Source organism: Microcebus murinus, chromosome 21 (assembly GCF_040939455.1).
Source record: "Microcebus murinus isolate Inina chromosome 21, M.murinus_Inina_mat1.0, whole genome shotgun sequence".
Taxonomy (NCBI): domain Eukaryota; kingdom Metazoa; phylum Chordata; class Mammalia; order Primates; family Cheirogaleidae; genus Microcebus; species Microcebus murinus.
This window is the reverse complement of record NC_134124.1, coordinates 8,735,252-8,750,197: the sequence shown is the minus strand read 5'-3', so window position 1 is coordinate 8,750,197 and position 14,946 is coordinate 8,735,252. Positions and strand designations below refer to the sequence as shown.

Here is a 14,946-nt window from a genome sequence, read left to right as displayed (position 1 = left end):
AGGCCACATGCCAGGTATGGTGGCTCATACCTGTAATCTCAGTACTCAGACCCCCTTCTCTACAAAAAATTAAAAAGTTAGCCAGTTGCAGTGTCGTGCACCTATAGTCCTAATTACTCAGGAGATTCCGGCAGGGGGGGCTCGAGCCCAGGAGTTCCGGGAGGCAGCGAGCTATAGCAAGCATTGCACTCCAGCCTGGGCAAGAGAGCAAGATCCTGTCTCCAAAAAATAAATAAAGGCCACAGTTTCTCTTTTCTATACCCATTGTGTTTGCTGCTTGGAAATAACAAACAAACCTACACCTGTGTCTAAGAAGTATCAGTTCTCAAAAGTATTCATTCGTGTATCTAGAGTATCAAATAATTGATGGCTTTTTGGGTCCACCTTGCATCCTGATGATACCTTAGCACTTAGCAGTTTACATATTATTTCCACGCATATCTAATTTCATTTAATCCTCACAAGATCCTAATGAGGTTGGTATTGACGAAGAAACTGGATCCCAAAATGGTGAAGAAATTTAGGGGCAGCATTGGTGATATAGTGGTGAGCATAGCTTCCTTCTAAAAAGGTGAAGAAATTCATCAGAATCTCTAGGAAACTTCTTTTTCCATGCGCCTGTTTCTTAAGATTCTGACATAACATCTGACCACTACATAGACACTTCTACTTAAGAATTGTGGTATTGCTCTGAAGCTATGAATTTCCAAGTATTTTATACAGAATGCTATTCCATTGTTCTCGCAACTACAAATTTCTTTCTCTTTTAGAGATTTCAATTGGATCTTCTGAACATGCTTTTTAAATGACTGCCTTCAGCAAAATCATGAAGCAACATGGATTTTTTTTTTTTAAGAGAAAGAGGTTTATTTACTGTACGCACAGGGAGAATCGCAAAATAGATTTGTATCTCATATCCCAACCTCTTCTTTCAGTACCATCTTCCCACCCACAATATTCTGCCTAGGTAATAAGGTTTTACAAATGACTTTGATTTTTCTGATACAAATCCCACTCATGTATTCCTATTAGAATTGTTACATAATTCCTTTAGCAGTTATGTGTACAACACATTATCAGGTGGGTAAAATATAAACCCTCTAAAGTAGCCAAGTTAAAATATACTGTTTTTAATGAATATTAAAAGATATTTTAAGTCATTTTAATGAGATGATTAATGTCATCTACAGCCTTTATATTAAAGTTATTTGGAAATGACCTACAGATTCTTCAATTTTATTTTTGTGTTTCCTCTCTCTGTTTTTTCTATCACAAGCAAAGAAAGTATACTATATTTGGCTGACAGAATTGAGAAGAAAACTTTGGTACTGATTCTACATAGCCTCTCTGAATTAATGGTCTCAAATATCTTAAAACCAGTTGGTTTGAAGCATGTACAAGAACATGCCTTTGTTGACACCAACTTCAGCTTTTCAGCACAGAATAGGAAAAAATATATATACACAAACCCCCAAATCAACCAACACTTTATTTTAATTTGTGACTTCTTTTTATCTAAATTTAATGGCCAATTCTCTAATAAATCCAGTGAACCAAAGACACTGAGATGATAACTTTAGGATATAAAAATTAAAACATAGAATGGTTCAATAGTTTATTAGAAATACAGAGTTGGCTTCAAACAGAACTGGGCAAAAAAATCTCACTCTCCCTCTTTCCAATTCAGTGTTACATCTATCATAACAGAGTTGTCACTCTAGGATATTCAATATCCTTTATAATTAAAATTTCATCATAGTCTCCTGTGATTGGTTTTCTGCAGTACTCTCAAGTTGGACTAGTATTCCTCTGATCCAATTATCATAAGCTCATTCAAAATCTCAACTGTGTATGAAACATTTATTGGTTCATAAATCAATGTACACATAGGATATATTGGACAGCCATGCCTCCTAAGATATGTGAATTTAATACTCTTTAAGATAGCAGGAGTTGAAGATAAAGGAGATATTCAAACTGTAAAAAGTCGTTCTTTCCCAAGGTCAGTAATGATGTCTGATAACCTGTTAAGAATGTAGCAACAACTCAGATAAAGTCAGGCTGTGTGTTTCCTGTGATTTTCTTAATCTTTTATTTAGGTTCAATAATATTTAAATATATGTTCCTTGTACCAAATTCAATTCATTCAGAATTGTTAAAAGCAATAAAAGTGAAAATCCTTTAAAATCTCATTCCTCTATAGACTAGACCATCAACAGATAATTGTATATTATTCCAGACTTTTACTTATGCATATATAAATATACTTACTGATACATTTTACCCAAATGGAACCACTCTCTACACAGTATTGTGCAACTTAACTTTTTTTAACTTTACATATATGATAGACATCCTTTCATGTTAGTATGCATAGTTCTGCTTCCTTCTTAGTAAAGACTATGTAATATTCACCATATGGATATTTCATAACTTATTTTTACTACATGATTGAATATTTAAGTGCATTTCTGAAAGTGTGTGCATGTAAATGTCTGTGTGGTTATTCTGAGAAGTGCTTAGTTAAAAATACAGTAGTCCCTCCTTATCTGTGGGGGATGCATTCCAAGAGCCCCAGTGGATGCCTGAAACCATGGACAGTACTGAACCCTATATATACTATGTTTGTTCTTATTTATACCTGTCCATGATAAAGGTTAATTTATAAATTAGGCACAGTAGGAGATTAACAACAATAATATAATAAAATAGAACAATTATAGCAATATACTATAACAAACGTTATGTGAATGTGGCCCTGATCTCCCTCACTCAACATCTTATTGCACTGTATTCACTGATATTCTGACTGTAGTTGACCATGGGTAACTGAAACCACTCAAAGTGAAACTGCAGGTAAGAGGGAACTACTATGTGCACATTTAAATTTTATATAGTTAGATATGACAAAATGCCTCCCCAAATTTTTGTGCCTATTTATACTCTCAATTATAAATAAGCCAATTCATTGACTTCTGATTTGTCTCCAAAATTCTTAGTTCATAATGTAGTAAAGGAATAGAATCATGTTCATAGCAATATTTTATTTTCCTTAATAAAAAGGTCTTAGTCTCATAATTTATTTCATGATTTCCATAAATACCTAAATGCTCACTGAAAAACTCAGCCCACTTCCTTGAATTTATTTTGCTTAAATTAGCTGATTCATTATATTATTTTATATCATTTTCCCCCTATCTCCTGCAGGGTTAAAGTCTCTACCTTTAAGAATATACATTCATTGATATCTGACTCTCTAAATATTCATTCAATCCCTTCACCAGACATTTTAAAAATACTGAATTTAATTCTTGGATAAATGTGATGTTGAAGCAAAAACTTAAACATAAGGTCAGAAGGGCACAGTGGCTCATGCCTGTAATCCTAGCACTTTGCGAGGCTGAGGCAAGAGGATTGCTTGAGGCTAGGAGTTTGAGGCCAGCCTAAGCAAGAATGAGACCTTGTTTATATAAAAAATAGAAAATTATCGGGAAAAGTGGTGCACACCTGTAGTCCCGGCCACTTAGGAGGCTGAGACAGGAGGATGGCTAAGCCCAAGAGTTTGAGGTTGCTGTGAGTTAGGCTGATGCCATGGCACTCTAGCCCAGGCAACAGAGTGAGACTCTGTCTCAAAAAAACAAAAAAATTGCCCTTGATGAAGCACTGAATATTATTATTTTTGTTAAATCTCAACCATGAGGTACCCATCTTTTAAATATATTGTGTGAGGAAATAGAAATGAAAAGCATGTTTCAAACACTTCTGTTGCATACTGAAGTACAGACATATGAGGAAGGAAATAAAGTTAAGAGCAGAAATTAGTAAAATAGAAAGCAAATATACAAGAAAGAGAATCCAAAACACCAAAAGTTTAGCCTTGAAAAGGCCAATATAATGAGTAAACTACTTCCAAGTCTAGTAAGGAAAAATGAGAGGTGACAATAACTAATACCAGGATTGAAAAGGAGAAGATCACAACAGGATATTATAAACAATTTTATGCCAAAATATTTGAAAGTCTAGATGCAACTAACATATTTATGAAAAATAAAATATACAGAAATAAAAAATAAACATATGAATAATTCTATTAGTAATAAAGAAATTTGATCTCAGGATTTAAATTTTCCCACAAAGAAAACTTTAGGCACAGAGAGATTCACTAGTGAACTCTACCCAATACTTAAGAAAGCTATATCACCAATCTCAAAGATTAGAGAAAAAAGGTGAGAGACAGATACAGAGATAGACAGAAAGAGAAAGCCTCGAACTTGTTGAATAGGTCCAGCATAACCTTGATACCAAACCCTAATAAGAAAAGAAAATGAAAAGTCAATCTTGACTGATGAACATAGATGCAAAAACCCACTATTAACATATATGGTACTCACCAGCAAATTGGTATTAACGGATCAACACCTAAGTGGACATATAGGAGTAACATTTATTGGGTGTCGGGAGGGTGGGAGGGGGGAGGAGGGGATGGGTATATACAACCACAACGAGTAAGATGTGCAACGTTTGTGGGATGGACACACTTGAAGCTCTTACTCGAGGGGGGAGGGCCATGGGCAATATATGTAACCTTAACACTTGTACCCCCATAATATGCTAAAATAAAAAATAAGAAATAAAATATCTGAATTAGCTGGTTTTATTTTGTATGAAGATCATTTTGAGTCTAAACAAAACTGCCGTAGTCTTTGCTTAAAGATTCTAAAGAATAACCATAATGTATCTGAATTCAGAGAGTACGTTTTTGAGGGTATGTCATTAGAGTTCCTGGAAACAGAATACATGTAGATGGCAACCAGAAGGCTCTAGGAGCAGCGAAGAATTTGGCATGGGTTAGAAAATCAATCTTTCTCTTTCTCTGCAGCACAGGAGAATGTGTGATTGCATATTTATTCCTAGATTCCAAAACAAGTTCCAGATAAATATATAATGACCTTCTGTGTTTATAGCTTGAGGAGAGAATTCTCCTAATACTTTCTTTTTCATAAATGCAGTATAAAAGAGACATGTAATTTATTTATATCCTGAACCATTCTCTTATCCCATTAATTAAAATTGGTAACAAAATGAGTGGCCACCTTTATCATTTAGCTTTTTTTTTTTTTTAAAGAATAACTCTTACCAACCAATTCCTTACTTCCCATAATACTTTAGTCAGGATCCTGAACTGTGATCCATATTCATTTGACGTCCTGCCAGATGTTAATATTTCTGATATTCATATGATATGCATTTGCGCAATGTAAAAAACCTTTTAGCAATTTAGCCCACCTTCATCCAAACCCAGTAAGTGCATTTAGTCTCTGAAATATTATTGTTTCCCTCTAACTGCAAATCTTGAAGACAAAAAAAGTCAATAGGTAATTAACATTATCAGACATATTGTCAGTACTTTCCCACATATATGTGTCCCAAGCATTGCTTTTCCCTTATGTCCACTCAAGTTATAATGCTCTTTTTCTTTCTTTTTTACTGGTTTGAGATCCTCTATTATAAAATAAATACTCTTGCATTGTCCACATAGGTTTTTTAAAATTTGAATATATTTCATTTGCCAGAGAGCTTTCTTAGTTTCAGCACCTTAAAGTTTTTTAAAGTGTAGTTATCAGCTTCAAAGTCAAAATAGATATAAGGAAACATCTAATTAACCTATGGGAAAGTACTCATGGAACATATGTTAGATAAAAGCACCCAGAATGCCAAAAACATTCTATAACTCTGTTAACAAATGATATTGCAAAGGGGAAATATACTATACCCTATATATCCTGACAAAAAAGAAACTGCTTTAATTTCAGAAGAACATATTAATACTAATATAACACTGGCATGTTTAAGCTACATATAACTTTCATGTGTAATGTTTAATAAGGCCAGTTATAAGTATTTCATGTATTTTTGCTACATTAATATATATTACCTTAAAAATCTGCCAATGTAATCAATTTTAAATGGTAAGTGGAAATTTACATCTCAAAGATGCCATCTTAGATACCAATCTAAAAAAATTAAATTGCCTATTAAGAATCTTAATAGAAGGATGGGTACAGTGGCTCACACCTATAATCTTGGCACTTTGAGAGGTGGAGGTAGGAGGATTGCTTGAGGCCAGAAGTTTGAGACTAGCCTCAGCAAGAGTGAGACCCCATCTCTGCAAAAAATAGAAAAATTGGCCAGGTATGGCATGTGCCTGTAGTCCTAGCTACTCGTGGGGGTGAGACAGGAGGATCGCTTGAGCCCAGGAGCTTGAGGTTTCAGTGAGCTATGATGATGGCTACTGCACTCCAGTACAGGTGACAGTGAGACCTTATCTCAAAAAAAAATAAATAAGAATTTTAATAGAAAAAGTTGACAGGAGATACATGATGTCTAGTTGTACAATCAGTGGATCAATTTTGATATCTTGATATTATCAATAGGAAAAAATAGATAAAAACCATGTCTTCCTGAATATCTTAAACTGACAATTTTTAGCATTACAAACTATGTTAATATACACTGTAAACTAAAATGAAAGAAGAGCTTAGAATTTGAACAAAATATAAACACCTATGGATCAACATGATTCTATCTGACTTGGTCGTACATTATAATCACTGTTAGATTTCATGTTTTTCAAAATATTTTTGTTTAATAATATTTAAGCACTAAATTTTTATTTATAGAATTCTGCTGTTATTAAGGCATTCAGTGAAAACTATGACAAGCATTCTTTTCTAAAGAATCAAGATTGGATCAATATGCAATTGAATAGGAAGAAGTAAATAATAAATGCCTGTGTGAATGACAAATACTCCTTCTTTATAGAAGTTATTTTATTCATATTTTTATAAAACATTATTTATAAGGAAATATCCAGCCCACAAAAATTATTAGCAGGCTAATGGACTATCTAAAAAGTTAAATATCAACAATGATGGGAAAAGATTGTTCAACTAAATAAATGGGATGGCATAATATTCCTGCATATATTAACAGTATATCTCTGTTATTTCACTTATCATTCATATAAGTTTAAAAATTTGATGGAAGGGGGCATATTTCTCTGTTATTTGTTATATTTTTCCCTTTATTTATTTATTTATTTATTTATTTATTTATTTATTTATTTATTTATTTTGGAGACAGAGTCTCACTTTGTTGCCCAGGCTAGAGTGAGTGCCGGGGTGTCAGCCTAGCTCACAGCAACCTCAATCTCCTCGGCTCAAGTGATCCTACTGCCTCAGCCTCCCGAATAGCTGGGACTACAGGCATGTGCCACCATGCTCGGCTAATTTTTTTTCTCTATATATTTTTAGTTGGTATTAATTTCTTTCTATTTTTAGTAGAGACGGGTCTCGCTCAGGCTGGTTTCGAACTCCCGACCTTGAGCAATCCACTCCCCTCGGCCTCCCAGAGTGCTAGAATTACAGGCATGAGCCACTGCGCCCAGCCTATTTTTTCCTTTTTTTTTTTTTTGAGATAGAGTCTCACTTTGTTGTCCAGGCTAGAGTGAGTGCCATGGCATCAGCCTAGCTCACAGCAACCTCAAACTCCTGGGCTCAAGCAATCTTACTGCCTCAGCCTCCTGATTAGCTGGGACTACAGGCATGTGCCACCATGCCCGGCTAATTTTTTTCTATATATTAGTTGGCCAATTAATTTCTTTCTATTTATAGTAGAGATGGGCTCTCACTCTTGCTCAGGCTGGTTTCGAACTCCTGACCTCAAGTAATCCGCCCGCCTCAGCCTCCCAGAGTGCTAGGATTACAGGCGTGAGCCACCACGCCTGGCTCTATTTTTCCTTTTAAATAGCTAATTTTCCTTCTGCTTCCAGATTCATTGGTCTTCTTATTACTTACATTCCCTTTCTAGTCAAAATGTGTTTCTCAAAAAATTCCTGACCAAAAAAAAAATTCCTGACTCCCAAACTCCATAGCCATTATTCATATTCTCCTCTCTTTGTTCCAGAAAGCAATGAAATAAAATAAATAAATGGTGACTTTTCCAGACAAGAAAAGTGTTCATATATTAAGTGCTCTAATATCTGAAATATTAACATTGTAGTGCAATAATTTTCTCCCTTAAAATTAACTGGGATTCTATTAAATAGCATTCACTGAAAATTTCACAATGTAATCATGTGTGTCCCTATTAATCCCTTTGTCATCTACAGAACTGGACTCATACTTAGTGTCAGAATACAGCATTGAGATTTTTCATCCTAGCTCCAGAACCAGAAATCCCCTCTATTATGTTATTTCATTAGTATACATCATGAGGAAGAAAAAAATCCATTGAAACAATATATCTGAAAGTGACTTTTAAACTGTTAACCACATATACACATCTAAAGTAGAAAAGTAAGTTAAAGTTTTTCTCTGTTTAATAGTGTTACCATCCAATTCATATATGCACATATTTATCTGTTCATTCATTCAGCAAACATTTACTGAGTGTATCTTACATATTGGATTCTACTACACCATGTGAAAATATTAAGTATGCAAAATTATAATATATATAAATTTATTTTATTTGCAGTTAACATCATTATTTGAGGGAGAATAACTTTTCCCCTTATTGCATAGAATAGTAAAATAAGAAATGCTTCATTGTCCTTCCTTAATTTCTGCATACTTCCTTATCTTGTATACATGATTCCTATGAGAAGTCAGAAAGTAATAGTGTAGAATAGCTACAAAAATTTTGTACTGACTCCATTCAAAAAGTTTGGAGCTGGACATGATGGTGCCTGCCTCTAGACCCAGCTACTAGGGAGGCTGAGGTGGAAGGATCCCTTAAATCCAAGAGTTAAAGACCAGCCTGGGCAACATAGTAAGATCCCTTCTCAAAAAAAAGTTTTGAAATCCCAAGGGCCACTACAGATGAATTGAAGTATTTTAATCACTTAACTTTTATTTGATACAATACTCTCAACTATGGTATCTACTTACTTGGTAAGTATATTTGGCTTCTAAAATCACTGAAAAAATTAAATCCAAGTTGATTTAATTTTTAAATGGACTTTGGTAAGTGTATCTTTGAACACACAAATCTTTCTGACAAAAATTACTCATCTTTCTTCTTTGTAAAATATATTAATAAAAACACACAATGAAAGGTTGTCAAGTCCTATGCCCAATAGTATGATCTTTCATCTATCAAATAGATGTTCTGAGGCATGCTTATAATTTCTGTGTACTTACAAAACACTGCTGTGGAGCTATTACTTATGTTTTAGAGTGTCATTCTCAAAGAAGACAACTTTGCCAAAATGGTATTCATGAAAAGTATAGGATAGAGAATATGCTATTAAATGGTATGTCATTCAAGATCCAAATCAAATGCTATCTCTATCACAAAGCCTTCTCTGATTCGCTCCTCCCCTCCCAAATGTTCTCTCATGTTCTCTCTTCCTCCTTTGAACACTCACTGCAATTTATTTTTGTATCTCTTGTGGTTACCATTTTAAAATAATGTATTGTTATGGTTTGAGTAAATGTCTCACCTTTCATGATATTATGTTTATATTATGCAAAGACTCTTACATATTTTTCACTCTTCACTCTAGGTATTAGAGTGCCTTACACATACCTGCTGCTCAAGCAATATTTTGGCACTTTGTTATATTTAATTTTAGACCTTTATGGTATATTACTTTAATTGTTCTTTAATAAATTCTAGTTGTTTACCCTTGTTTCTCAAAAACAAAGTATAAGCTCCTTGAGGCCTAGGACAATCTTCTGATACTTTTATACACCCAGAATTCTTAGCACAGGAGTGTTCATTTCAGTTGACTAACTTGCCAAAGGCTCATCTAAGAAACATTTCAGAATACAGGTAGCAGCCATCGCCAGGTCCAAGGACTCAAATACCATAAAATTTGCTTACCATGGCATTGACATTTGCATGATCCCCTTTCCTATTCCGAATCTGAATACGGGATATTGGCAAATTCAGTCCTACACCACTGGCCAGATTTCTCAGGTCAGCAGCATTGTACTCCCCACTCAACAGCAAGCTGTTATTATCAGAACCAACTCCCAGAGAGGCCCGGTAGAGGTAGGTCTGAGAAAGTCTTTCAACTGTAGTGACATCGATTGTGGCTGATTTCATGCAAGGATTTGAAGCCATCTTCCTTCCATACCTCAGATCCTCTGGAGGCTGACAGCAGGCCTGAGAGCAACACCATGGGCTCTGGCTCAACTTGATACATACGAAGACGAGTAAGCACCCCAGAAATAAAAAAGAAATACAAGCCAGGGCAATTACCAAATACAAGTTCTGGGCAGAAAGCTTCTCTCCTGGTTCCCAGACATCTTCAAAGTCTGGAAGGACCTGAGGGGCAGAGTTGCTCAATAGCACACCCAAAATGACAGAGGAGGAAAGTGGTGGGTCTCCATGGTCCCGAACCACCACCACCACCCTCTGCTTAACTGCATCGGTGGGAAGAACTAAGCGAGCCGTCCGGAGCTCTCCCATACTGGTTGAAATTCTGAAAAGGCTAGAGTCAGAAGCCTGAGAGATGTGGTAAGAAAGCCAGGCATTGGAACCACTGTCTGCATCCTCTGCTACTACTTTTGTGACCAAGTGTCCAGTTCTGGCAGAGCGGGGCACAATTTCCACTGGCACAGAACCATTTCTGGGTAAAGGAAACAAGATGACCGGAGCATTGTCGTTCCTGTCCACGACGAACAAGTTTACAGTCACTGTTGCACTTCTGGGAGGAATGCCACCGTCGCGGCCTTCTACTTGGAAGTGAAAACCCCTGAGCTGCTCAAAATCAAAGGAAGTTTTGGCAGTGATAGCCCCACTGGATGATTCCACTGCCACCAAGCTAGAGGCTGGTGGCCCTTCTGAGAAAATATCCAACAGCTCATAACAGACAAGGCCATTCTTCCCCAGGTCTGGGTCCTGGGCAAACACTCGGCCAAGAGAGGCCCCGGGGCCATTGTTTTCAGCAACAAAAAGTTCCTGTTGCGGTTGAGAAAAGCTTGGTGTATTGTCGTTCACATCAGCAACTGTCACAGTGATTGTCCTTCGGGTGCTAAGTGGGGGCAAGCCACCGTCCGAGGCGGTGATCAGAACCTGGTATTCACTGATCTGCTCCCGGTCCAGAGGCCCATCAATCAGCAGGCTGTAGTAGCTGTCAAAGGAAGCCCTCAGCTGAAAAGGGCCTCCACTGGCCATGCTGCAAAAGACCCTACCATTGGAACCGAGGTCCTCATCCTTTACAGTAAAGAGAGCAATCACCGTGCCAGGGGCAGCGTCCTCGGGTACTAGGCTGGAGAGACTCAAGAAGTTCACTTCCGGGGCATGATTATTCACATCAGTCACCTCCACCAGCAATTTAGCGGTGCTAGCTAGACTGAAGGCGCCTTCATCCCTGGCCTCGATGTATGCCTCCAAGAGCGTTTCCGGGGGGCCTAACGAGGCAGCTACGCGCACCTCCCCACTTTTAGGGTGCACTTGAAAGCGGTGTCGCAGCTCTGCTCGAGTGCTGTTGCTTAAGGAGTACCGGACTTCTCCATTGGAGCCTTCATCCGGATCCGAGGCTTGAACTCGGAATAACACAGTCCCATCGGGAGCAGTCTCTGGAACCTTGGTGCGGTATAGGGAGCGCTCAAATACAGGCGCATTGTCGTTTGTGTCCACCACGACGATGGTGACTTGCGCGTCTCCGGAGCGCGCAGGCAGCCCGCCATCCCGAGCTGTAAGCACCAGCCGGTGGGTGGCGCGCCGCTCGCGATCCAGCACTTGCTCTAGCACCAACTCCGGGTACTGGCTGCCGTCGACCCGCGACCCCATGTCCAGGCGAAAGTGCTGGCTGGGGCTCAGGCTGTAGCTTAGCACCCCATTGCTTCCCTCGTCGGCATCTTGGGCATTAGGGAGAGTAAAGCGGGCTCCGGGCGCCAGGAACTCGGGGATATGAAGCTCCACGTCGCCAGCAGGAAAGAGAGGTGAGTTGTCATTGGTGTCCAGGACATGAATGCGCATCTTGTGCAGCTCCAGCGGGTCCTCCAGCACTAGGTCATAGGTCAAGACGCAGGTAGCTTTGGTCCCACACAGCCGCTCGCGGTCCGCTGGCTCTCTGACCATTAAGCTACCGCTGGCCAGGTCCACCCCGAAGTGGACCTCGTTGTGGCTGGAAAGGAGGCGAAAGTTCCGCAAGGAGAGAGCGGCCGCTGGCAGCTTCAAGTCCGCGGCGACGTTGCCGATGGCTACGCCGGGTTCCGTCTCCTCCGGCACTGAGTACTCGAGCTGTCCCGCCGCAGCGCAGCAGGAAGCCCACACGCACAGAACCGCCAGCCCCCATCCCACCATGCTCCCTCTCGGCGTCCACGCTCCACCAACGGCGACCCAGGAGCATGCTCCGGACTCCTGGAGAGCACGCGCCGCGGCGAGGAGTCCGCTCTGGCCGGCCGGCCCTGCTGCCGGCTAGAGATTCAGCGACCGCCGACGTTCCGCCCGCGGAGGACCGGAATGACCCGCGGCCGGCCGGCGGGGAGCTGGGCTGGCCAGACCCGAGGCTTGGCAGCCGTCTGGGATCGCGGAGCGGCCGGGTGCGGAGGAGCGCAGCGCCGCCTAGGGGCGCGGGGACGGGCCAGAGCGCCGGCTGGGGAAGCGCCGTCTCCGGTCCCGGCGGCTGGGTCTCGCCCCCACCTCTGACGGCGGGCGCCCGGCGGGGCCCGGAAGACGCCTGGAGAAACTCGCGCGTCTCTCCTTCTGCAGCGTTTTCTAGGACCACACCCTGAGGCCGGCCGGGTCTTAACCTCCAGAATCCCTGCCTGAAGACTGCTGGCATCGGGGCTGAGCCCGGCCGGGCTCCTCCCGCCGCTGCGAGGGCCGAGCGTCGAGGCCCGGGAGCTCTGACCCACCGAGCACCACGCACCCGCGGCGGGCGGGGCTGCGGGGCAGGCAGGGCGGAGGCGGAACCCGGAACGGGAACGACCACGCCTTCCAGGCTTAAGGAAACAGGAGCCCCAGAACCAAGTGCCGTGGTGCGTTCCGTGCTGGATTCCCAGCCTGTCTGCCGGGTCCAAGTCCCTCCGGCACCCTCCTACAGCCCAGGGGCCGCCGAGAGCGCGCACTCTGGCTTTCCGAAGCGGCGGAGCCAGCAAGCGCAGGGCTCACGGGTCTACCGCGCTCCGCTTTTCTGCGCGACAGCAGTTCCTCCTTCCCCTGGCGGCCCCCCTGGGAGTGCTTTGCAAAGCGGCGCTTGACGCTCTGGGTAAAAGAGGAAGTCTTACACCAGTCAATACTGATAACCAGAAACTCTCACTTGACAACTCGTCCCCAAAGACCACGAGCAAAGTGGTTGAGGGGAAAGAAAGTACTGAGCTACCCTCCGGAGTTTGGCCAGGAAACTACTCTCTGTAAATTTACTCTCTGTAAATATTTAGAAAATAGCAGTGAGGCAGGATAAGAACAGGCTAGATGCCCATCCTTCCGCCAACCTCGTTTTTAATTTGGTCTTCTGCAAATCTTCTGATCAGTTTTAGGAGAAACAACTCTGAGCCACAAGAGATACCTCCAAATTCCGCCTAGCACGCTACACCCAGTCACTTTAAGAGGGAGGCGAGCTGAAAAGAGACTGATTTAATTGATTATTAAACACTAAATTCCTCACCGAAATCCTTCTAATACAGTTGCAGTGTTCAAGGCTCCAATAATCAAAATTTGAAAGGCAAAAGCCGAACAAAGGTCTAAAATTGAAGCTTCCAGGACACCATATTTTCTGGACAGAAACCTGCCTAAAAACTATTGCTAATTATTGAAGCTGGGTGATGGTACATGCAGGTTAATTACACAATTTTCTCAACTTTTGTCAATACTACTGTAATATTTGTAAATCACTGATTAAAGTGGTGGGGAGAGGGGCAGCTCCATCATTCTCTTCCTAAGACTGAAAGTGGGATTGGTGACTCCACTGTTCCACTGAGAACCAATTACCTCTACCTCCCCTGAACATCACAAACCCATGCTGTATCTCTTCCAGGAAACTAGAAAAGGGAGGCTGCAACATAAGGCAATGTAAGTAGCAAATGCCTCCTGACTAGTTTGCCTTTATGAATTAGGGAACTGAAAGATCGTGACACCAAGTCTCTGATAAAATTAAAGCAGAAAACATGTCAACCCATTAGGCAGAGTCACAAGTACAGACATCATTAGGAGACCTCACTAGGATGTGCAATGGCCCATAAAAATTGAACTTATTGTTCACCAAATTTCAAAACCAAAACTAATTTTCTCCCCGAGTGCCAGAGATTAGGATTCACATTCCTTCATCTTAATTTATTTTTGTTTTTCTTTTTTTTTTTTTTTTTTTTCTGGCTAGCCAGGGTCCAAGCCCCAGAGCACCAACGCAGTGGCCACTCTCGCAGGCAAGGACCCTTCATCTTAATTTAATGCTGCTAACCAAGCTAACTGCTTTGGAATGAAAGGTTATTCTTTCCACCTTTCCATTCCCAGTAGATAAAATATGACTAAAGGTTGTACTTAACTTTTGAAAGGCCCTTTACTTTTAGATCTGTAGTCAAGCCTCCAATTTATACAAGGTTTAGGAATTCTGAGCTGTAGTATGTGTGGGTGTATTTGGGGCATAAGAAAAAAGGAAAAACTCATGAGAATAGCATGGAAAGTCTTCACAAAAACTCCTTCTCATTCACACACTTCTCAGATTTTTGGCTTCCCTTTTCCCCATTTCTCTATTTAAACTGCCATTGATATTTATTTTCAAAAGATTTCATTCGTGTCCAGAATAAGTGTGGATAGCATCCACCTAATGAGATTTGTCCCACCATATGCCTCCCTAACTTTAGGCATAACACTGGGCTTTGTGAAAGAGCAATATTTAAAGGAGAAGGATAGGCCGGGCGCGGTGGCTCATGCCTGTAATCCTAGCACTTTGGGAGGCCGAGGCAGGAGATCACTCAACGTCAGGAGTTT

The 14,946-nt window shown here is 40.6% G+C and overlaps 2 protein-coding genes across 6 annotated transcripts in view; both read right to left on the bottom strand.

Annotated features, from left to right (window-relative positions):
- LOC105862593 (protocadherin alpha-C2) overlaps window positions 1-14,946 on the bottom strand; it is a 156,078-nt gene that overhangs the window by 48,066 nt on the left and 93,066 nt on the right. The window lies entirely within an intron of this gene.
- PCDHAC1 (protocadherin alpha subfamily C, 1) lies at window positions 7,796-13,184 on the bottom strand. Its single transcript, XM_075996140.1, has one exon. The coding sequence runs from the start codon at window positions 12,319-12,321 to the stop codon at window positions 9,865-9,867; it is 2,457 nt and encodes an 818-aa protein (XP_075852255.1). The 5' UTR covers window positions 12,322-13,184; the 3' UTR covers window positions 7,796-9,864.